This window comes from Odocoileus virginianus, chromosome 31, assembly GCF_023699985.2.
Source record: "Odocoileus virginianus isolate 20LAN1187 ecotype Illinois chromosome 31, Ovbor_1.2, whole genome shotgun sequence".
NCBI lineage: Eukaryota > Metazoa > Chordata > Mammalia > Artiodactyla > Cervidae > Odocoileus > Odocoileus virginianus.
This window is the reverse complement of record NC_069704.1, coordinates 34,196,375-34,221,302: the sequence shown is the minus strand read 5'-3', so window position 1 is coordinate 34,221,302 and position 24,928 is coordinate 34,196,375. Positions and strand designations below refer to the sequence as shown.

The 24,928-nt window shown below is 44.5% G+C and overlaps 1 protein-coding gene and 1 long non-coding RNA gene across 8 annotated transcripts in view; one reads left to right on the top strand and one right to left on the bottom strand.

Annotated features, from left to right (window-relative positions):
- The window catches only part of LOC139032449 (uncharacterized), a 118,932-nt gene extending 102,729 nt beyond the window's left edge, over positions 1-16,203 (top strand). The window contains exon 5 of the long non-coding RNA XR_011484997.1: positions 14,010-16,203. This is a non-coding gene — a long non-coding RNA (uncharacterized lncRNA). The remainder of the gene's footprint in view (positions 1-14,009) is intronic.
- FRMD3 (FERM domain containing 3) overlaps positions 1-24,928 on the bottom strand; it is a 329,624-nt gene that overhangs the window by 62,119 nt on the left and 242,577 nt on the right. For 6 of the 7 annotated variants that reach the window (XM_070459579.1, XM_070459583.1, XM_070459581.1 and 3 more), the window contains 5 exons: positions 24,428-24,491; positions 23,281-23,369; positions 12,840-12,914; positions 12,450-12,518; positions 5,919-6,043 (listed from right to left, as the gene is read on the bottom strand). In XM_070459579.1, the coding sequence (XP_070315680.1) occupies positions 5,919-6,043; positions 12,450-12,518; positions 12,840-12,914; positions 23,281-23,369; positions 24,428-24,491 (422 nt within the window). The remainder of the gene's footprint in view (positions 1-5,918; positions 6,044-12,449; positions 12,519-12,839; positions 12,915-23,280; positions 23,370-24,427; positions 24,492-24,928) is intronic. The other variant, XM_070459580.1, reaches the window with a different exon arrangement.

Below are 24,928 nucleotides of genomic sequence, written 5' to 3'. Positions count from 1 at the left end.
CTAGCTCTGCGACTTTGGGCAAACTGTGTCCTCTCTCTGGGTTTTCTCATCTGTAGATTCCCCAAAAAAAGAGACCATGGGCTACCAGTCAGTTTGCAAACACTTGGGCTAGAACATCCTTAACATTCCTCCTTCTAACCTCCAAAAGCTGTGAAAAATACTCCTGTCTCCAAGTTCCCATTCTCATTGTGAAAGACCTCAAACCATAGTCTGGGAATTTGACCTTGACATTAGGCAAAAGAATTGAAGAATTTAGAGGTAGGAATCATTTGAGTGGTGCTCAAGTCCTATCTTCTTGTCTTAGAGATGAAGAGTATGAGGCTCCCAAAGGTGGATGAGCCGAGACCAGAGCTTGTGTTTCTCACTGCTGCAAGGCATTGGTGCAGAAATAGGACAGCTATCCACAGCCCTGCTGTGTTTATGCCGAGGAGTAGGATATGTCTTAAAATGAACGATTTATGGGACTTAGCCAACTACAGAACTGAGATGATGCACACACTGTTGGCATCATATGATGTAAAAATACAAAACCCTGGCAAGATAAAAAAACACTTAAATCGCACCAGGAACCAGACATTTAGCTTCCTTCCAGCAATGTAAACACTTCAAATTTCAAAGATCTCTTTCAAGGGAAATGAACTTAGGAGTATGTAATTCATCAGTTGATACCAGAAACCAAAGTTCCAAAGATGACACAAACACCAAAGAAAAGCACAAAGCGGGAAGATGGAAGCTTTGAAGAGCTTGCAAAAGTGCTTTGCAGCTCGCTCAGGCGTTTATTCTTCCCCTGAGTTGCTCTTGGCATTTCCTACCCTAGAGGAGTTGTTGACCCAAACTTTTCAAATTCAATAAATGTGATAAGGAATTCTGAAATTTGGCTCTGCAGTTATAAATAAAACCAGAAGTTGACCTCTGCTCTGCTGAAGCTCCTAGCTCCTGTGGAAGCAGGCTTGGCTGCTCTCTGCTTATTCGCAGTGGGAGACTGGGGCCATAACATGCAAAAGTTTGGGAGAGTCCTAACCTGTGCAATGCCAAAAAGATGCTTAAACCAGTATGTTGTGTGAGTTCTAATTCAGGATGTTAACCCATTTGTCCACGTTTGAATTAAATATGCTCCCAATTCATTGTTTGACCTATAGTTCAATTTATGATACATTTTCATGCACTCATGTTTTCAACATTAAGCAAACAAAGCAGGAATTTTAAAAACTACACACACAGGATGACTGAAATGGCATTAAAATGGATACGGAAGAAAACTGTTAACACGTTGATTGCCTCTAGGAGGTGGGACGATCTGGGAGGTAATTTTTTTCTGCTTATTTATGCCTTTTTGTACTGTCCAGATTTTCTAGAAGACAATGAATTAGTTTTATAATAAGAAAATACAAACAAACAGTAAACCCAAAACCCAAAGGCAGGGACAAGAGCCGGTGCTAACTCGTCTGCTATCACCAGGTAGCACTAACTATAAGGGGAAAGGTGAGCCCATTGGATTTATAAACAGTTCCTGGTGTTCGATGAAACGTAAAAGAAATTTCTGATAGACAGTTGCATCACTCACAGTGCACATCCTGATATACTCTAAGCCAAAAGGAAGAAATTACTTAGCACACGGTGGGAAACGGCAGGGAAAAGAGACACTAACACACTGAGAAAAGTGTAAATCTGTTTCAGCCCTGGCCGTGGAACTCTATAAAGGAACAGAAGAGGGAGAGGAAGTTTCACATCAGATAAGCAGGGAGGAGACCAGACTCAGTGGAGGCAGTGTAACCATGGCAGCCATGGGCTGTTACACATTCCGGCAGTGATGGGATTGGAACAGCTGTGTAGGGTACGTGAGGCTCTGCCTGGTATGGTACAGAAAGACCTGCACACACGCATTGGCCCCATGGGTCACCTTTTAAGTGTTAGGGTGGAGCGGGGTGGTCACGAGTATGGCATGCCTGATGGATGAGAACTGTACTTTTTTATTTGCTCAAAATGCCTTCTCAGGGTCACATATAGATTTTTTAGAATTTGAATGGTGCCAAATTAAATCACTTATGGTTAGCGCTAAACACTGTAAATAACCCTTAAAACACCCCACTTCCCCCTCTGCCCACACACAGTCACATCCATGACATATATGTGCATTTACACACACAAACACACACAGGAACAGAGCTAAAGTGTGGCTTGGGAGAAGTAGTTTTACCATCTACTTAATTCCCACCTATTCCATGATATAGATATTTTTCTCAATCATATGCAAATGCAGGTTTAAGCCACCATCAAACCAACTACATTGCTACCTGCAAGGCACTCCTTTATGGAAATTTTGGTGTCTCCACTGTGTTTCTGTTTTGCCAGCAAGAGGGTGTCAAACATTTTCTACTCTTATTAATTGTATCTATCAAGAAGATGAAAGCATGGCTTCCTGCCTGTTGAACTATGCCAACTTGTACCATCGCTCTGGTGGACAGCAATGCATTCCCCCTCTCTACCATAATCTTTTTTCCTTAACGAAAAATACACTCTACTAATAAAACATGCAAGCATTTTGCTACCTGCACTGTGGGGACGTTATGCATGTGAAAATGTCATTTTCACCTAAAAAAATTCCCACTCTGAATTTTTTCTTCTTCGGAAATTTTCATAAACTCTAAGGGGCACTTTTCAAATGGTTTGCTCCATTCATCTCAAGCTTCCCACAGCACTAATCTACTGGGATCCCGTAACCAAGCAACTTTGGGGTGACACTGAAAACGTTTCTGTTGCTTAGTGATGCCTGGGAACTGATTTTGTTTTTGCTCTACTCAGACACAGCCAGCCTCACAGCTGATCCTCCAGCTGTCCTTTGAGTGGCTGGGGTAACATGTTCTCACCCAGAACACCGCTGAGCTCATCTGGGCAACAGTGTTCTCCCCAGCTATCTTTGGGAATCTTGAAGTTCCAGGAAAAACAGACTCTCGGGACTTCCTTGGTGGTCCAGTGGTTAAGAATCCACCTTGCAAAGCAGGGGATAGCAGTTTGATCCCTGGTCCAGGAAAATCCCACATGCCACAGAGCAACTAAGGCCGTGGGCCGCAACTACGGAAGCCCTCATGGCTGTGCTCCTCAGCATGTCTTTGCTGCTTGATTTGGCTCTTGCTGAGACATAAAAAGTGCTAAAATATCACAATACAAGGATAAAACTAAATTCATCACATTGTATCTGCCCAAAAAGAGAGCCCACTCACAAAGGTGGAGGCACCTTTGTTGAAAGCTGTATTCTCTTGCCTCTCTTCTCTTTATATATTGGAGATTTGAATCTATTAAATTATCTACTTATCCCTATGGAATATCTAAATTCCACTACCTGATACTCAAAGACAAGACATAGGAAGAAGGATATGACTTTAAAGTAGTAACTAAGAGGTAAGGTACCAAGAACACAGCTATGTTCCCTGGGGGAATTATAACTTTGAATTTCACAGTACCTAAGACAATTTTGCTCTCTAGATTGGGGAGTTCTTTCTATCTGCTGGACATTGAACAATACTGTTGTTTCTACTTCTTTCCCTTTTGAGTTGATTCTATATCTTGGAAGTTACTATGATTTGCTTGGTTTCATAACCCACAAAGATGCTCCATAAGGCAAAAGTTCTTCTAGAAAAGAGAATTCTATTAGATATTTACAGAGCTATTTTGGACTTTTCATGAGAGAGACCTATCAGTGTGACTTTACAGCTGGTGAAAGGATTTCTGTAAAGTCACACTGATAGGTCTCTCTCACGAAAAGTCCAAAAGAGCTCTATAAATATCTAATAAATGAAAACCCACTCCAGTACCCTTGCCTGGAAAATCCCACGGACAGAGGAGCAAAGTCGGCTACAGTTCATGGGGTGGCAAAGAGTCGGACACGACTTCACCTTCACTTTTCATAATGCATCTGTCTCTTGTCCACACAGTTGTACTGTTAATGACAAGGTTAGTATTTAGCAATGGAACTTCACTACAGAAAATGAAGGAAAATGGAAGTTTCTAATTAAATGTAATTAAGGGTCCAGGGGAAAGCTTACCCAAGCTCCCCCTTACATCTGGGGCATTCTGATGGCATCAATAGTCTGGCTTCAATACTCCCCATGGTAACTGCTCTTCCAACCTTTATTCCCATCTAGACTTCCATGTCTACAGACAACGAAAAATCACAGTCCCAAGCTTGGGTTATCTTTTCTCCCCTCCTCTTCTCCATTAGCCACATCCTTCTTCATTCAATCTTAAACTAATCCTGATGTCCAGAAAAAGTGATTTCTACTCCAAACAATCTTCCAGGCATATAGGAGGAAGCCCAGAGAAATCACTGGTGATCAGAAACAAAAGCTGCTTTTATTGTGCTTTTTGAAATATACAAAGACAGAGAAGGCACAGAAAAATGTAGACCAGCAACATGGATCCAGGGACCCTTGGGCTAAGAACATTAATTTAGCAGAGAGCTTACAGAGTTAATTGTTGAGACAGAGCATAAAGGCCATTATAACAAATGGTTCTTGTTATTATCATGCTATGTCCAAGAGGGGGATAAAGATGTCTCCAGAGGCCACCATCCTTTGTATTTTGTACATTTTCCTTCTACTCATGTAATTTGTGGCATCCAGTTGCCCAGTCCTGCTTTCAACCCTGAAAATTCCTTTCAGGGAAAGAGTTACTAAAATCCCTTACACTTCAGTATGAGTCAGTTGCCATGACCTCCCCCAAGGATATTTGCATGCCAAGCCATGTTCTTATTATGGGCTGAAGAATTTCCCCCTAAGGAAGGGATTCTTGAATTAAAACTGCAGGTGAAGTTCATCTCTTGGGGACAGAATGACCCACCCTCTTGAAACTGCTCAGTATCCAGATTTTAAATGTCATCATAAAGTTAAGGACAAGCCTGTTATGTTTGGGTTCATGGTTCTAATAATGTTATCTTGTATGACTTTTTAAAAATTTACTTTGAAATTAATGAGAGTGAAATTTGCCTCACCATGTGGGTGCTGCAAGCAGTGTGGTAAGATTCTTCCCTGAAGTAAATAAAGCCCTTAAAAATAAAAAAAAGAAACCTAGAAGCACATATATTATATCATTTACAAATGTAACAACTTTGGGGCTGAAATGGGCCCTTTATATTTTAGCTTGTATTAAAACTGTCAGACAAGAACCTGTGGAAAAGGGAATAATGGGATGTAAAAGCACTGAGGCAGAAAGGGGATGACTAGTGTAGAGATATTTATGAATAATTTTTTATAACCACTAATATAATTGTGATTATAGCAGAGAGCATGGTAATAGAACTTTCGGGAAGGATGGAGATGGTAGCCATTAGCCATATGTGGCTACTGAGGATTGGAAACCTAGCTAACATGGCTGAGGAGCTGAATTTTTTATTTTAATTAATCTTAAGTTAGTTTTAAATAGCTACATGTGCTCAGTCACATCTGACTTTGTGGTCCCATGGACTGTAACTCGCCAGGCTCCTCTGTCCATGGAACTTTCCAGGCAAGAATGCTGGAATGAGTTGCCATTTCCTACTCCAGAAGATCTTCCTGACCCAGGGATCGAAACTGTGTCTCTTGCATCTCCTGCATTGGCAGGCGGATTCTTTGCCACTAGCACCACCTGGGAAGCCCACACGTGGGTAATGGCTACCATATTGGATATTGGTCTAACACCATTACTTCTTCAACATGTAATTTTAGGAATGCTTTGTACCAGTGAACTCTCTCTGGGAGAAACTGATAGAACTCTCAGGATAACACAGCCTTCCAGATGTGAACAGTTTACTTACTAAAAACACAGTTTATGACTCACTTTGACCTCCGCCCCAACACATTACCCAAAGTGCCCAGGATCGATGCCTCCCTCATTCCTCCGGGGTAAGCCTGCAATTGCCGGCCTTTGGAAAGAAGTGTACTTACCCTCACTTGGCGGAAGTTCCTCTTCCTGCTCGCTGGGGGAAGGCAGCAGGGGTTGCAGGGGCTCCATGTTAATGATGAGCTGCTTGTTCAAGGAGTGGGAGCTGCGGCTCTGAGAAATATTTGTTCTGAAAACAGATACAAGCCAGAGGGAACTGGTTTCCATCAGGAACACTGGCCGCTCCCTCTCAGTTGACTGCCCAAGCTGGCCCCTGACTGTAGACTCACACAGTGCATCAGGCCAGTGGGAAAGCTGACACGCAGCCCTTTTTATCTTTAAGGTCCTGACATGTCTTCTAATGTCCATATGTGCTAATGCAACACATGAAAGAAAATATCTTTCCCCACATGCCCTCAGACTTGGACATGCTGTGTGACAAGACAAGGCATTGAAAAAAGACATGGGCAACAGAAATACACAAGAGAAGATATCACCGAACTAGATATGCAGACAAGTGAATGGAGGGCATGCCTCAATGTAATTTTAACAACCACCAAAACCCACAAAAACAAAAACTCTGCCCAGAAGATGGCACAGGCCATCCACAGCTGAGAGCTATTTTGGTGTTGCTGGATGTCCAGCATCTACTATCAATATTTAATATTCCCACTCAAATTCACACCTCCTCACCAAGCAGCCACAGAATGCAGCTCCACTTTCTCCTCTTGAAAGAAGAACATGTGTGCTGGTAGCTGAAACAGGGAGCAGATGGCAAGGAAACTGTGCAGGTTGTCTTATCAAAACTATTGGAGGATAGCCAGGTAGCCCATTTACACTGTCTACCCTCCAATAGGTAGGTGCCTCTGGTGGGTGTTTCAGCACCCTTCCCATCCCCATATTTCCTATCCAAACTAAAACCAATCCATTCTTAAAAGATGTCAAATGTCTCCTTCTTGAAACCCTCCTGGATTGCCTTCACCACTAACTCCCTCTCCCCCTTTCTTCTCACTCTACTGTCCGTTCTTTCACAACTCACCACATTTGTTATATTTGTTGCCCTATAATTATTGGTGTATTAATCAGCCCCACCTTGATAAGCACCTTAAGGCAGAGACTGACCTATCCATTCTCATGTGCCTTTTAGCACCTCTCTTGCCATCTTGTTAAGGGGTGTTCAGTTTGACACTGAAGTAAACTTGGCATTAAGTTGATCTTTCAGACTGGCATGGGTGTTCTCCAGGCCAGTTGATGGGACTGCCTTAATAGCCTGGGCAGTTCTGTTGAGCATCAGGGCCAGACATGGAAGAAGCTGGTAGCATCTAGAGTTAAAAGCTGCCACCGGTTGAAATGGAAATTTATAAGGACTTGCTTAACCATGGAGTTCTTGTCTTCATTATTTCATTCTACAATCCTTTATTTTGCAGCTGATATGTATGTATCATTCTGGGAAACCATGGTCCTCATCCTAAACTACTCCCCAGAACCATGATTTTCAAACTTTTTGGACCAAGACTCACAGAAATTACAGAAATACATTTGATATCATCTCTCTGTACACACACCAGGCCAGGTGGCGCTAGTGATGAAGAACCTGCCTGCCAACGCAGAAGACAAAACAGATGCAGGTTTGATCCCTGGGTTGGGAAGATTCCCTGGAGATGGGCATGGCAACCCACTCCAGTATTCTTGCCTGGAGAATCCCATGGACAGAGGAGCCTGGTGGGCTACAGTCCATAGGGTCGCAAAGAGTCAGATGCTACTGAAGCATCTACTACTTAGCACATGTGCTACTTAGCACATATGCACTCTCTACACACACACATGCACACACAGATACAGAAAGACATAGCTAAAGTGTTTCTTGTAACAGCAGTAATCTTGCTATGTGTGAGACTCTGTTTTACTTTCCATCCTACTTCATTTCGCCTAAAGCCCTGGTCTTGACCACTGTTTTCACTTCATGACTCTGTAGTGTGTTACAGCCACGACTGCTTCCGTGGAGATGGCCAAGGGTCCAGGGGGACAGCAGAAAGGGGCACCCGATCCTGCTGTGACTGAGGGGAGAACCAGAAAAGACCTCCCAGGGAAGGAAATGTCTGATAAGTCCTGGCAGGTGCAGTGGTCTACAGGAAAAGGAGGGGAAGCAGGGATTCCTCACAGGGGAAGAAAGGAAGGGAGGAGTAAGAGGGAGATTAAAATCACCAGGAGCAAAGGCTTCTTTTATTGTAGAAGGGTTCTTTTTTTTTGAGATTTTCATGGGATTTCTATTGGCCCTGTGGCTTTCATGACTGCAGTCTTAGTTCTGCAAAGCACTTTGTGCGAACTATCTAGTTTTCTGACCTCTGAAAAGCCCATTTTCCTTTCTTGCACACACTAATTCCGAATCATCCATCTCTGAACATGCATGCCAGCTGAACCGACAAAGGTTCCCCTCCTCTAGAAATCACACTGTAGAATCACAGCCAGGAGGGCCCCGTGGCAGAGGCTCTTCTGTTCCCCCTCAGGTGAGCGTCTGTGCTGTGGCCCACCTCAGAGGCCACCCGTCAGCAGACTCTGCCAAAGTGCCAGACCTGCTTTGCAGCCTACTCATGAGCACTCTCCATAGAACAGCTTCTGAGTGAAACTGCTCTAAGGACCCTATTGAGAAGAAAAGTTTCCTTCAGGAACTGCAAGTGTGTTCTAAGAGTGGCTTCAAAAAATGATGGCATAATATCGAGCAACAAATACAAGGTCTGTGGAGTTAAGGCCACCACTCCTTGGAACAAAAGGAAGTGCTGGCCTGTGAGCAAAAGCTCCATCTGAAGAGACTTCAATGTGAACGTGTCTGTCAGATTCTAGCAGCCCATTTTTGGATGAGCAGTGATAACAATAATATCACCACCTCATTTTTATTGCACTTCTTAATTTTAATGCCCACAAGAAAATCTAGAAGTCAGGGAGGGACACATGAATCTCATTGTATAGATGAACAAGCTGATGATCTGAGACACTGACTTATGCAGGACATATACCACAGCCACAAAGCCAGGGTAGACGCATTCGTGACTCCTTGCTGGTCGCTCATTTCAGGTACAAGTGCTGTTTTTGGGAATCCCTTGGTGGAGGCTCTCTGCCCAGGTGGTTTAAGGAGCCGAATCTGAACTCTGAGCTACAGTCCTCTACTTCACCGGGCCCTGGAATGGGCAGATAATTCTCACCAAGTAGCCAGCTGACAGAGTTCCAGTTGAGGATCTTGTCATCAGCAAAGATCAGTGAGCTAACATGAGACTGAGTATCTTCTCTTTTCGAAAAAAAGAAAAATCCCAAGACAGTGTTTTCAGCCTGCATCTGTTTCTGTCTGTCACACACATATCAACAGAAGTAGAAGTCCAAGAACTGGCTATACTTTGAAAAGGAGAATCTCAAGGGAGAGGAAAGAAAACTAAGTGAAGTCTTATCATCACTGTTCTAGATGAGCAGAGCTCCTTGAGCACTGCCAGAGAAAGAGCTCACTACTATACTCTCACTTTTGACAGCCACTGCAAACATGTCACAACAATTCGAAACTACGATAATTGTTCCAGAGAAACAACTTCCTGCCACGCAGCCAGATACTGGGAAGGAGCAAGAAGTGGCTGCTAGAAGTGGCACATGCCACCCTGGCTCTGACCACAGTGCTGCTTCTTGGGAGGGCGAGGGTCCCCAAGGCAGCACCACGGACAGATCTCAGGTCTCAGAAAATTAGAGATAAAGCTGTCATCCCACACTCCCAGCATATACATTCATTCAACAAATGCCTACTGACCTCCGACTTTGACCAAGCGCTGTGTAAAGTGGTGGGTAAGATGGAGGTAACCAAGATAGGCACAGCCTTGTCCTCCCAGAGCGTACTTGTATCACTACTTTAAACAAGTTCTTCCTTGTGATGTCAGAGGTTTGAGAGATACTGCCAAAGAACTGAGGGCCAGAGAGGCCCCCTTTCACAAACATGTAAGAGGGGGTAGTGGAGGAGCGAGGAAGAGCATGAGAATCCGTGCTGAAAGGGCCTATAGGGCCTTGGCTGCAGTGATATTCTGGGAGATTTTCGGAGATTCCAGAAGAAAAAAAAAAACAACAACTATAAATTGAATTGATGGATGCCTCATTTCTCATCTGCTCTGGTGGCTCAGTCCACTCCAGGAAAAGCTTTTCACTAGGGTGAATCTGCTCCCTCCACCACCTCTACCACCAGTAATCTAGAGTCGGGCTATTCAAAAGTGCAGACCATGAACTAGCCACATGGCCATCGTCTGGGAGCACATTAGAAATGCCAGATTCACGAATTAGAATCTGATTTTAGCAGGAATGCTAGATGATCCCTGTGCAAGTTATGGTTTAAGAAGCCTTGATCTAGGAAGGCTTCATTCCCACAAAGGATGCAAACGTAAATTTAAAAGGGAAATGTTTTAAAATATTCTTTTATTTTTTTCCCATTTATTTTTATTCATTGGAGGCTAATTACTTTACAATATTGTAGTGGTTTTTGCCATACATTGACGTGAATCAGCCATGGATTTACATGTATTCCCCATCCCGATCCCCCCTCCCACTTCCCTCTCCACCCGATCCCTCTGGGTCTTCCCAGTGCACCAGCCCCGAGCACTTGTCTCATGCATCCAACCTCTTTCCTGATCTCATTAATCATCTGTAGACAGTAACTATGGGCTTTTGGTAAACCTTGCATGTTTGGAATAGGTCTTTGTGAAAGTATAGTTAGAAACATTTTCCTACTTTGTGTTTGTGCCTTCAAGGGGGTTCCCCAGAATCGAGTATTTCTTTTAAGATCAAACACTCATGCTTCCAAGCTGGAAGAATAAAACCCAAGCTGAGCCCCTGGGGTAGGTTTGTGCCCCCAGCTTCTAGGACAAAGCAGGGGCTTTCCAGGCAGCAGATGCCACAGAGAAAAGAGTACAGGACCCAGAGGCACAACACTGGAGTTCTAGGCTTCCTCGTGCCACCAAAGTATTTATGATCTAGACGAATCATTTAACTTCTCCAAGGCTCAAGTTCCCTTGACGAATCATTTAACTTCTCCAAGGCTCAAGTTCCCTTATCTGTAAAATAGAAACACTGAACCAGGTGATCCCTGAGGTCTTTCTAGACCAAAGAATCTGGAAACATTCCAATGATATGTGCTACTATTTCTTCTTTTTTTGTTTCTGCTTCACTGAGTAACCACAATTAGAGGCAGAGGAGGAGCTATAAAAAGGCTATTTTTCACACACACACACACACACACACACACACACACACACACAAAGGCTATTTTTAAAAAATGACCATTGTTATTGACAGGTAAACTCTAAGACTTTCACAGGCATTGCTCCAAGGGGTCCCAGCCGGGGCGCCCCTGATTGCCTTGCTCTACAGTTTTCTCCTGCTTCTTAAAGCAGGAGAGGCTGCTTTGCAGACTTGCATGTGACAGCTTCCCATTTGTTGTTCATTCACTAAGTTGTGTCTGACTCTTTGCAACCCCATGGACTGCAGCACTCCAGGCTTCCTTATCTCACAAAATGTGGTCCCCTGCAGTGGCAAACCACTTCGATATTCTTGCCTTGAGAACTCCATGAACAGTATGAAAAGCTTCCCACTGGATCACCCCAAACCAGGAATGAACTATTCTCTCTACACATCTGCACAAGATTTCATGCTGACTGCAGTTCTGTTCCCCTGTGTGGGTGCCCACGCTGGCTGGCTTAGCTACACTTCTGAGAGACCGTGGCCTCCTCCTGCCTGACCACCCCAAGGACCAGATGGGAGGTACCCAGCTCACTGGGTCACCCTGGAGAGAGAGGAGGCTGGGGAAAAAAATCTGAGCATAAGGGAGAATCCAAGTTCAAAGGTGGGGAAGGAAGGACTGGTGCCCACCAGTGTGTGAGAACTTCCTAAAGAATATATCTTATGATGATCTTGCCTTCAAAAGGAGGAAAATCAGGATGAGAATGTCCAGCTTTAGATACAGAGCATGCTTGAAGTTTAGGATGCATGAGGATCTGTGTAAACTGTGGTGATAAGAGGTCCAGCATGGTTAAGAGAATATTTATTATTCCTCAGAATTACATATATTGCCATGTTAACAGAGAAGCACACCGTTGTCCCGATAATGACTAAGCTCCTCATTCCTCTGAGTGGCTTTGGGGAATTAAAGGTCTGATGAGTGATGGACACCCTACCCCCTCATGTGAGATAGTCTAGGAGGAGTTGGGCCAGTGGGAACTGGCCACAGTGATGAACAGAAGCAAGGGCAGAGAGCATCTCTAAGAGGACAGGATGATGGACTCAGTCAGGAGACAGCCCAGCTCAGCCACGCCTCACACGCTTCCTGCTTGTTCACGTGACACTCCAGGCAATGACTCCCTGCAGAGCCAGTAACTCAGAATGGAGCCCGGCCAGACCTGTCTGCGTGAGACCCGGGGGATGATGGGAGTGCCTGGAACGGGAGCTGAAAATGACACAGGGCCGCGCAGCTAGAGCCCTCGCTCCCTTCATTGTTCTAGTGGACTTGGCGAAGTCTGCCTTGAAACCCTCCTGTCCACCCAGAAACCTCCCAGAGTCCTGGGGACCACCCCACTCACCTGTGCACCTCTGGGGGTTCTCTCTGGATTTTGGAGCTGGCTTCCACCACTTCTTTGGCAACTTTACCGCTGCAAAAAAGACAGAAACATGGTGTCTGTGCACAGATGTTCAGAGTGGAAGTGGAGGGGTGTGTGCACTTTTTTCTTTTTTTTTTAAAACTTCACAGCGGTCTGACCCAACTCTAAGAATCCATGCCTTCTACTCCTCCATGAGGGGATATTACTACAGAGTTTGAGAGATCCTGTAGGCATAAGAGATGAGTGGAAAGAGAGCCCCCAAACTGGGGTGTGGGCCAAAGTGCACTGATTTAAAGTATCAATACCATATTCCAACATCACAGGCTGTGCCCAGCCCAACCCCATCATTGAAGTGGAACCATGGGTACCCACCTATATCGAAATCTACTTCCTTTAAAAAATATCTTGCTGCTTGACACCGTCTTGATCTGACTGGATTTTGCATACCTGTAAGAAAACGCAGAGCAGAGGTGGTATGCCGCTGAAAAGTCCAAGCGGAACATGCTGTAATGTGTGGTAATCAGATATTTCTGACTGCCAAGAAAGAGATACATTGTACTGTTATCTCTCTCTCACACACTCACACACACACACACACACACACACACACACCCCACACACACCTGAAAGAAATGTTTCTTTCACCATGTATGTTGCAATCTGGCCTTTTCTATGTGATCTCTTTTCATTATTGTATATGCTGTTGGTGACCCACACATTTGGTATCATAATCTATTACCGGGTCATGATCTGCAAAAAGGACCAGGCAATATTGATGATCAGCAGGGATTCTTTCCCAGTTTCTGTTGCAGTGACAGGAAGAGGGTGGGCTCAGGCAGAGGGCGTCATTACAGTTTTTTTGCTGGGCAGACTTTCTTACCTGGAGCTATGCCAGCACTGTAGCAGAAAACAGTTCCCTGGTGACACAGGTCCCTCCCCATGTCACAGAGAACTCACCTACTGTGTATTTTCTGGGACATGGCACAAGGGGCCTATGTCACCATAGAAGTGATCCCTGGTTTCTGAGTATTAAGATGGGTTAAGTCACCATGACCCAGTGCCCTTTAAAAGAAACCACACCGGTCGATGACTAAGATACACGAGGATACACAGAAGCCCAGCCAAGCCCTGATTCAGCACCTCTGAGCCCTTCCCATAAATACGAACAAAACACCACCATTCTGAAAGAACAACTCAGAACATGGACTGTTCAGAGGCCACACACGGGGCATTTGATTCCTATGATACCTCAGGACACCTCAACGTCAGTCACCTTGAGCCTGATGCAGTTAAACCCAACAAATTAGAAAGAATGGGTCTACCAGAGTTCAGGATCATTTTAAACTATTGATCAGTACAAAATCTTAATAAAAAACAAACAGAACAATATGCTGTATGGAATTCTGAGTAGAGACAATCACACAGTGAGGGCTGCGTCTGGAAGCTTCGGTGTGGGCAGTGAGCCCCGCCCGAGTCCATGAAGCCTGGGTTCCATCACTTAGCAGTATTAACCAAGTGTCTCTTCCGTTCTCTGCACCACAGAGCTCAAAGAAGACACTGACTTTGCGTTCATGGAATGTAAGGCCCAGAGGGAAGTGGGTATTCATCTAGAAACCCCACAAAGAAGAGAACAAAGGTAAATTACAAGCAGTGGCGCTATGAAGGAAAAGATGCAATGAGAGTATGGAGGTGGTGCTGATCTGATCTGGGAGCCACAGAAGGTGGTCTGAGCAAGAGACCTCTGAGCTGAGCTGCAGGGAAGGGAAGGTGTTAACAGGGCCAGTGGTGGCTGTGTTCCAGGCAGAAGGCCCAGCAGGTAAAAGCCCAGACCCTGAGCACTGGGGGGACTGATGATCTGATGTGCATTTCCCTGTGCTGTCATTACAACTATTTTACACAGTCTCACTCACACATTCTCCCTACTAATTTACTAGGACCTGACCTTGAGTTGTCCTTGTTAAAGATTCGGTCTTTGTCCTCAGGACCATGGAAAGTCACAGAAAATACTGTTTTGCAAACCATCTGAACCCAGAGAGAGGAATACTGGCTACAGAGGATGAATCCAGGGAGCAAGATGGGCAGGAGAGGGGGGCAAGCCCAGGGAGAGGGATTCCTGTCAAGGCAGGGCCCAGAGGAGACAGCATGGGAACCCCAAGGATAAGCAAAGCACATGAAAGCCACACCGCAGAGGGGTCTAGATGCCTAGGACAGGCTGCTGGCTAAAGCCAGGCTACAGACCACATGCGCTCAAGAGGAGAAATGGCTCAGCAAACCTCCCGGAGGCAACATCGTTGTGCCTCCTCCCCTGAGGATGTGCCTGGCCTGGGTCTCTTTGCTACCCCACCTCCAATCTTAGCCCCAGAGATTCACAGGCATGGACACATTTCCCATCACCAGCTGCCTCTCCCCATCTCAGCAGAGTTGTTGCTCCCAAGTATTCAGAGGTGGGAGGTGGAGAAACTTTTTAAAGCAGTTTCTGCTTTTTTACTGTTTTGTTGTTATTGTTCTAGGTTCCCAAGGATGCTCAGGGCAAGGTTGTCTGCTAAAAAAGCTTATTAGGAGTCCTAATTGCAGTTTTTGAAATTCAGACTCAACTCTGTACCCATTTTATGGAGGTGTGGCTAGCACAGCAATTCCATAGACGGGGGCTCATCTAGGGAGCAGTGGGCGGCTCTCTCGCCGGTTCAGCCTCAGCTCCTGCCCTTTCAAGTCCCATGCAGAGGCCACTGCCTCAGAACAGCCTCTTGGTGGGAGGTCTCCCAGTGCTCCACTGCATCTGCACAAACCTGCCAAGTACGTCAAGGAAAACTGGCTAGAAGGCACCTTTCACAGAGAAAGACAGCGAATAGCTGTCTGATCAGGATGAGAGGAGTGAAAAAAACGTTGGCTTCTTTCTTACAGCTAAGTGCCCTTGATGATTATTTGTGTGGTTTCACTGGCTCAGACACACTCTATCAAGAGCATTTTACATACAGGTGGCTAAAAAACACATGAAAAGATGCTCAACATCACTCATTATCAGAGAAATGCAAATCAAAACCACAATGAGGTACCATTACAAGCCAGTCAGGATGGCTACTATCCAAAAGTCTACAAGCAATAAATGCTGGAGAGGGGTGGAGAAAAGGGAACCCTCTTACACTGTTGGTGGGAATGCAAACTAGTACAGCCGCTATGGAAAACAGTGTGGAGATTTCTTAAAAAACTGGAAATAGAACTGCCATATGACCCAGCAATCCCACTTCTGGGCATACACACCAAGGAAACCAGATCTGAAAGAGACACGTGCACCCCAATGTTCATCACAGCACTGTTTATAATAGCCAGGACATGGAAGCAACCTAGATACCCATCAGCAGATGAATGGATGAGGAAGCTGTGGGACATATACACCATGGAATATTACTCAGCCATTAAAAAGAATTCATTTGAATCAGTTCTAATGAGATGGATGAAACTGGAGCCCATCATACAGAGTGAAGTAAGCCAGAAAGATAAAGACCAATACAGTATACTAACACATATATATGGAATTTAGAAAGATGGTAACAATAACCCTATATGCAAAACAGAAAAAGAGACACAGATATATAGAACAGACTTTTGGACTCTGTGGGAGAAGGCGAGGGTGGGATGTTTCAAGAGAACAGCATCGAAACATGTATATTATCTAGGGTGAACAGATCACCAGCCCAGGTTGGGTGCATGAGACAAGTGCTCGGGCCTGGTGCACTGGGAAGACCCAGAGGGATCGGGTGGAGAGGGAGGTGGGAGGGGGGATCGGGATGGGGAATACATGTAACTCCATGGCTGATTCATGTCAATGTATGACAAAAACCACTACAATATTGTAAAGTAATTAGCCTCCAACTAATAAAAATAAATGAAAAAAAAAAGAGCATTTCCACCAATCCCCTACCCTCCCAAATGTCCAGGGAGATGCCTGATAATGTCTGGGCTGAGATCTTTTATGAAGTTTTATCAAGGGAATTTATTCTGAGAGCGTGAATTCCACAAAACCCCTGGGAATTGGGAAACAGACAGTGAGATGGAAGCAAATGAATGAAGGCAAGAGAAAGATGGCTGGGTCACAGGACACGCATGCAGTTGTGCCCACCCTTGGCTGTATATCAGTAGATGCTAGATCAGGGTTGGAGTACCAGCTCCCAGGACCCATCACTGGAGAGGCTCATTCAGTCCCTCTAGATTGGGGCCCAGGAGTCTGTATTTTTATCAAACACTCCAAGGTCATTCCAAGGCCACCTACTTGCACCAGAGAACCTCAGAGTCCCCACATTCTCCTTGAATGACTCCCAGGTGGCATTTTACCCCAAAACACAGGAGCTCAGGATTCTTTCCTGCTTTTGGTCCTGTGACCTTTGTCAAGTCATGTAGCTTCTCTGAGCCTTAGTTTCTTTACAGATTTTTTAAAGAATGATGATATTAGAATACTTAATTCATAGTGTTCTGAGGAGGGTTAAATAAGATGTGCTAAATAAGGGTTAAATAAGTCACTTCAGTCATGTCAGACTCTTTGCAACCCCATGGACTATAGCCCTCCAGGCTCCTCTCTGCCCACGGGATTTTCCCAGGGAAGAATACTGGAGTGGGTTGCCATATCCTACTCCAGGGGATCGTCCCGATCCAGGGACTGGCCCTATGTCTCTTTTGTCTACTGCACTGGCAGGCGGGCTCTTTACCACTAGTGCTACCTGGGAAGCCTTAAATGAGACAAAATGACCTGAAAACACCTATAGTACTCCTTGCTCATTATATGATACCTTCCCTCCCTCTCTTCCTTCCCCTTCCCCTGATATCACTCTCCAAACCTCTGCATTGCCTTCTCACTGTTGAGCTACCAAAGCCAATTCTCTAAGCCGTGGCCATACCCGGGAACCATGTCAAACACTCTGAAGGCAAACAAAAGAGCTTCAGGCTCCAGCTCTAGCTGACCCGTTCCAGCTCTCTGTTCCCAGGCTCTCCCATCCACGAGCCCAGAGCAAGCCTTCCTCCCAGTGTAGGCAACGCAGGCACAGTCAAGTAGCAAAGCAGTTCTCTCTCCTCTAGCCTCTGGTCTTCCCTCTCCCCACTTCCATCTCCAGCTGCTCATCAAAACCTCAGCACAGAAGCACTGGCTATTCTCAAATCTCTGATCTCACAGGGAAATCCAGTCCCCAGCACCTGACTGAGCGACGCCTGTGTATTCACATGATGGCCTCGTCATTCCTCTCTTTTCTATTGTCACAACTCTCTCCCTGACTCCCAGAACTTTCAGGGCAGAGTCACTCTCCCGAGAGACCCCTTCCCGTGGCGTTATGGAGTTCTGTCCAGTCCTGACACTGAAAGTCTGTTTTAAATGGGATACCATTTGTGAGATGTGCATACATACTCAGAGTGCCTGGAACAGACAAAGCATCCTCTGAGTATCAGTGTCATCTGATATACACACAGCACAGCTCTGCAGGAATATGCCCCCACTCACCCTGCTTCCAGCTTCTCCTCTGGTACCTGTTACTACAGGAGCTGAGGATGAGGTCAGGTTAGGTGCTGGAGAGACACTGGCTGGTGCTCTAAAGGCCACCTCTAGAACTAACAATACAATTTCCCTTTTCCCTATGGTTTATAGCTTCTGGAGTAATCAGTGTAATAACAATATATGTTATTACTGAGCCCTACTAGGCGCCATTCACCATCCAAAGCACATTGCATTCTCAGTTGCTCAGTCACATCCAACTCTTTGCAACCCTATGGACTGAGGCCTGTCAGGCTCTTCTATCCATGGGATTCTCTGGCAAGAATATTGGAGTGGGTTGCTATTTCCTCATCCAGGGGATCTTCCCAACCCAGGGATAAATCCCCCATTTCCTGCATTGCAGGTGGATTCTTTACCACTGAGCCACCAGGAATGTGCGTAAATGCACTAATTTATTATTTAAAAAGCATTTTAAATACACTAATTTATTTCATCCTCACAGCTCTCTCATAGGAAGAAGCAATCCACATTCTTACATGAAGAAACTGAGGTACAGAAAGGTAAATTCACTTAACAATGGTCACATCATAGAAGCTGGAGGAACCAGGCTGCAAACCCAGGCTTTTCTGTATTTTTAAAATAATGTCTTGGCCACGCAGGTCCTCATACTTCAGAATGCATCAGGATCACTGGGTGGGCTTTTGAAAACACAAGGTTCTGATTCAGTAAGTCCGAGTTGGAGCCAGGCCTTTATAAGAAGTTCTCCGGAAATGCTGATGTTGGTCCAGGGACCCAAACTTTGAGAATCACAGGATTAGAGCATGCAACCCTAGGCTGCAGGCTTACCCTGCCTGGAAAAGGTATATTACTACTAACATCAATATCCTTCATCCCAGATTCTGAATTTTTAAAATAAAAGCTTTATTGAAATATAATTCACATAATGTTCATCCTTTTAGATTGTACACTTCAGTGGTTTTTAGTATAATTTACAAAGTTAGAGATTCATAAGAAAGTATTTTCATTACCTTCAAAAGAACCTCCCAATACCTATTAGAAGTCCCTTCCTTCTTTCACTCCTTAGCATCATATTTTCAAGTTTCATCCCTGATGTAGCAGAAATCAGTAGGTACTTCCTCCATTTTATGGCTCAATAATATTCCATTGTATGGATATGCCCCTTTCCTTTATCCTTTAATCAGTTGATGGGCATCTGTTTTAACTATGATGAAGAATGCTGCTATGAACAAAAGTAATTAGCCCCAACTAATAAAAATAAATGAGAAAAAAAACACTCATGTACACATTTTGGTGAGGACTCAGATTTCAAATTAATTGGGTCTCAGGTAGGGTCCACGCTGTTATTGTTTAAAAGTTGCCCCAGGTGACTCTAACGTGCAGTCTGGCTGAGGACCTCTGGTTTCGAACCTCATGACTCAAGTGTGGTCCATACACCTGCAAGCTCAGCATCACCAGGGAGCTTATGAGAAATCTGGACTCCTGGGCCCCACCCAGACCTACTGAACCAGAATCCACATTCTAACAGGATCTCTGGGTAACTCTCATGCTCACTGAAGTGTGAAAGGTGTCAGTTTAGGGAGATACTCTGGGTCCTTGACGACCAAGTGTCATACTGTTCCTTTGACAAAATGCACACTAACCCAGACAAGAAATTTATTAGGGACTACCCTTATGTCCTGCACACAATTCCATACAAAGCTGGGGACAGAGAGTGTCATTCGAGCTTCTACTGTGTCCCAGTGCCCAGCACTGTCTCAGCCTAAAGCAGGTGTGAGATAGATTCATCAGAACCACCACCAGTGAGCCACTGAACTCTTTAGGGAAATCTAGTGTGCTTTCAGGGAATCAGTGTCTAGAAATGGCACATTCCGGCGCTCTGGGGGTGGCAGCACCCAAAACACACATCTGAGAGGAAGCTCTCAGATGGTGACGGTCTAAGTCTGTGTTGGGGATCCCCAGGGGCATGGAGCAGGAGGGAGAGTCAGAGTTTCTGTTTCTGGGCTCTGTTCCCAGGCAGCAGATCTCAGAGCCAGGGCTCTCAAACCTGATCGGTGGCCCCGGGCCAGCTGACAACCAGCAGTACATTCATGTGTTAAAAGCATACTGGGGAATTCTTGGCCATGGGGCCTCCCTATTCTCATGACAGGTGAAGCGCAAAGGAGGAAACAAACCACTTCCAACCCAGGAAACAAGATCAGGGCTTTGTGACATGGATAAATCCAGAGTCTGCCACAGAGAGTGAAGACAGAAGGAGAAAAACAAACATCGTATATTAATGCATATGTATGAAATCCAGAAAAGCAGAACTGATGAACCTATTTGCAGGGCAGGAATAGAGATGCAGGCATAGAGAAAAGACTTGTGGCCACAGCAGGGGAAGGAGACAGTGGGGCAAACTGAGAGAATAGCATTAACATAATACATGACCATGTGTAAAATAGATAGCGAGTGGGAAGCTGCTGCATGCATAGTGAAGAAAGCTCAGCTTGGTGCTCTGTAATAATCTAGAGGGGTGGGACGGGGGGTGACTCAAGAGGGGGTGACTCAAGAGGTTGGTGTGTGTGTGTGTTACATACACACATAGCTGATTCATGTTGTGCAGCAGAAACTAACAACATTGCAAAGAAATTATACTCCAATTAAAAAAAATAAAAAGATCAGTGCCTTGCTCTGCTGGCCCAGACCATGAAGGCCAAAACCATGATCAGCTGGAAGCAGGGCCAGGAAAGGAAGCGGGCAGTGGAGGAAGTTCAGAGCTTCAGAGAGCCAGAGCCCTTCAGAAGCAAAGGGAGTGGGTTCTGCAACCAGCTGGCACTCAGAAGACATTCCCATTCACGGAGCAGGGAGTCATCCCAGCCACAGCAGCAGCTGCCACTTACTGATGGCCAGTGTGCCTGGCGGGACTAGACGCTACAGGCCAGGGATTACCAGCTGAATTTTACTGATGAAAAATAAAGATAAGGCTCAAAGTGTTCATTGTTTTGTTTCAGGTCACACGACTAGTAAGCAACAGAATCGAGATTCAAACCCAAGTCTGTTGGCCTCCAAAGCCCACTATGCTTAACACGAGGCCACAGTGATACAAGCAAATCATACCTGAGTCCCAGCTCCCTCCCTTCAACAGATGAGCCAGATGTGGCCAGCCACTGGTTCAAGGTCACACTGCTGGGTCAGGATAAGCTATCTTTCCTCTTTCTTAAGGAACAGGGATAATTGTGGGGTAATGGTGGAACACAATGTTTGGGCAAATCTCAGGTCAGGATAAATATTAGGGATTAGAAGTCCTAATGGGAGAGGTGGGGTAGCCTAGCCCAACCAGAGCAGAGGTGTTGACGCAAGGACTCAGTCAATTCTGTATGGTGCCACCTGTTCTCACAGTTACACTCCTCGGGTCTTCTGAAGCTTCTACAGATGACTGGAAGTGATTTCTTTGATATGCCTACTTGGCCCATTCAGTGACAGAATTGTCAGACTACTTTGTTAGCTGCCAGATAATAAGCATACTCCAAGTGCCCCAAATGGATGCCTTTGATTGTGGGTTTTCCCCCTTCTCTCCCCTCTTTTCAATTCTGTTTTTACATTTATTTTACTCCATATGCCAACTGACTCTCTCACTCATGATAAAACAATACATGTGCAAAAACTATTCAATGTCCTGAATAATTGGATTGTGGTGGTGGTTGTATAAATTGGTGAATTATACTAAAACCAGTGAACTTACACATTAAAGCAGTTGATTTTATAGTATGTGAGTATTATCTCAATTTTTTTAAATGATTAAAAACAAAAACAAAAATGTGTAGGCTCCAACTAAGACTAAGAGCACCCCAGACTGTCTGCCTCTCCTTCTCTCTGCTGTCATGTGAATGGAGTGGTCTAGACATGCTGAGTTTTCAGAGGTTATCAGCTATTCTTTATTTACCAGTCTTCAAACACTGCAGGAGACTCACAGATGCCTTGATGTCTTATTGATATGCATCATCGTTCCTAGAAGCACAGCATTTTGTGAATCATCTCATCCAAGTGTTTTCAAATTATGCTCCTGACAGCATCTGCCCAGGACTTGAGAGTTCTCATTCCAAACCTGGGAAAGTCATGGGCAAACTCAGACAACTGGTCACCCAACCTCCTGCGGAGTAGTGAGCAATGAGTCAAGGGTCTCTAGTCCCCAGTCCCAACTTTGGTCCCCACCAACAGCACAGCTTCTCTATTTTTATCTTTTTTTACATAGGCTTTGTCTACACTTTCTGTGTAAGGAAAAGAGTTCTGTGGCCTAAAAGGGGTTTGAAAAAACACTGTTTCAGCCTTCATTCTCCTGAAGGCCCTTGTAAGCCAAAGCCCAGGATGATCAGAGAGTCAGCAGTTTCAGGTGAGTCAAATAGGTAAGACTATTTCAGTGTTTGGGGGGCAGGGTGGCAGAGTGAGACAAAATCCACCTGGATGAACTCCAGGGGTGAGTGGTGCTGACACCCCAGGCAGCGCTCGCTAGGCTCCTGATGCATCCATCACCACTGCTCTTCCAATCAGTAACGATCTCAAAGAGGAGAAGCTAGAACTTATGGAAAAATCCTAAATTTGAACCTCTTTTGAAACCTGAGAACTTTATGGATGATTTCTAAAGTTCTATGCAGCACTGACTTTCTACGATCCTAGAAGACCCTGATGGCATTCTACCTACAAACGTTTGGCTCTCATCTCTAAACACTGAAGCCTTCTTACCAGGAATATGTGTGACTCTCTGCCTAAGGTTTCTTCTTCTGTTGTTGAGAGCACGTACAACCCAAGCTCAGAGTAAGTCAGAAGTGCTAGAGAGTATTAACTCTACCCTTGTAAGTGTCCCTAAACTAAAATGAATGGGGAATTGGTAGATAAACAGACCAACCTCTTTGCCGGTCAGTGGGAGAAATGACTACTCAATAGCATGCCCTATATTTCTTGCTTCCCCTCTCCCTCCTCTGCTCCCCTACTGGTACATTCAGTAACCACACCCCATTTGCACTAAGCTCTTCCCAAGGTCTGCTTCTAAGGGGGGCACCAACCAAAAACAGATCCTGTGACATGTTGAATGGAAACAACAATGCCCCATCCCCTGCAAAAAGCCCACAGCAATTAGGAAACACCCAGTATAAAGTTCAAGACATGGTCAGGCCAACAGTGGTTGGGAGTCACTCTGAACAATGCAGCAAATTTATAACTCACTTAAATATAATTTTAAAAAGGACTATATTAAAAGAAATGAATATGTAGCTGTTTGCGAAACATAAAGGACCCCAAAAGTGCTTTTTCAAACCTATGATTAAATGAATAAAAGTGACTTACTTATAAAAGGCCTGGTTCTCCACCCCACACTTCCAAAGATGCTTGCAGGCAGCTGGAGTTGAAGTATGAAATGCCAACACGGCTTTTTTCTAATAAAATATAACAAAACAATTAAGGGCATGTTAAACACAGTTTTTCATATTTTTCTTTTAAGAATTTACCTATTTGTATCCCACCACCTACCAAACAGAATTGAAGTAACTTATGCATTACTATGTACTTAGAAGATGCTAAAATCATATTCCCCCTTCCCTCACCCTTTGCAGATATTACTAACCTCTCCAGGTCCTGTTTTGGATAAAGAACAGTTTCATAATCTTTCTCAACACTCCAGGCATCACCTACCTCTCAGTCAGACTTGGATGAATTTAAAAATTTACTCATCATTCTTGAATATCTAGTGCTTAAACACTAGGCTCATGAAAATGGAGAAACTTTTAGACTGAGCTCTGGGGCTCTTCAGTAATGGTCTCCTCCCAAATGATAAACCCAACCTACATGTGGTAACTCCTTGATTTTAAGATTCCCAAGGTTTATACTTTTAATAAAACTCTAATCAACACTGGTTGATGTCTATCTTTAAGTATTATTAATTTGTTTCCTAATTTGTATTCTTGCAATTGATAGAAGTAGGGAGAAAGGCCATTAGCTATTTCTCAAGCCAATGAAAGTTAAAGTGTTAGTAGCTCAGTCATGTCTGACTCTTTGCAACCCCATGGACTGTAGCCCACCAGGCTCCTCTGTCCATGGAATTCTCCAGGCAAGAATACTGAAGTGGGTTGTCATTCCCTTCTCCAGGGGGTCTTTCCAACTCAGGGATCAAACCCTGGGTCTCCTGCATTGCAGGTGTATTCTTTACCATCTGAGGCACCGGAAAGCCCAAGTCTATCACAACCTAGTTTTCACACAGGGGTATATGGTCAGCATTGTTCACTGGATTAATTCTTAAATGTGTAAACCTGGTGTTATTTACCTCTTAATTTCTGGTATCATCACAAACTTTAACATCATGGTCTCTGGGGGCTACATTACTATAGGCACATGTTATACCTGAAACTTTCTCATGCACAGGCACACCCGCACACACACATGTACAAACACATGCATGCACACTCAACAACAGACAGGTAGAAAGGGAGTTTCTGACCTCCTTCTGGGTGCCAATCACATAAAATGTCTTCCCTTCAAACTTCAATTTGCAGACATCTGGCCTAAGAAAAGAAAATCTCTTTGGGTGAGAAGAAAAAAAAAGTGGCAGCTAATTAAGGTACCTGCTTTCCCATAGGAATCCATCTGACTCACAAATGCCAAGCAGACAGCAATGAAACAAGATATGATCTTATCATTGCTGGAGGCCAAATGAGCAGGGAAGAGTCCCCAAGTGAATTCTACAACAATTTTCTTCCCAAGAGAGGATCTGTAGGCAACTCAGAATTATTTATCCTAATTTTTACAGTTAAACTGTACCTTTCTTCCAAGAAGCTCTAGAGGTTTCATGAATATTAATGACCAAAACAATATTAATTGGCCAATGCACTTTGTGAGGTAGGAAGTATGTAATAGTTATTTCAGATTTGGTTAATGAAACCATATGGATTCACAATATCTACAGCCTTTCACATCCATCTCCAAGACATGCACATTGCAA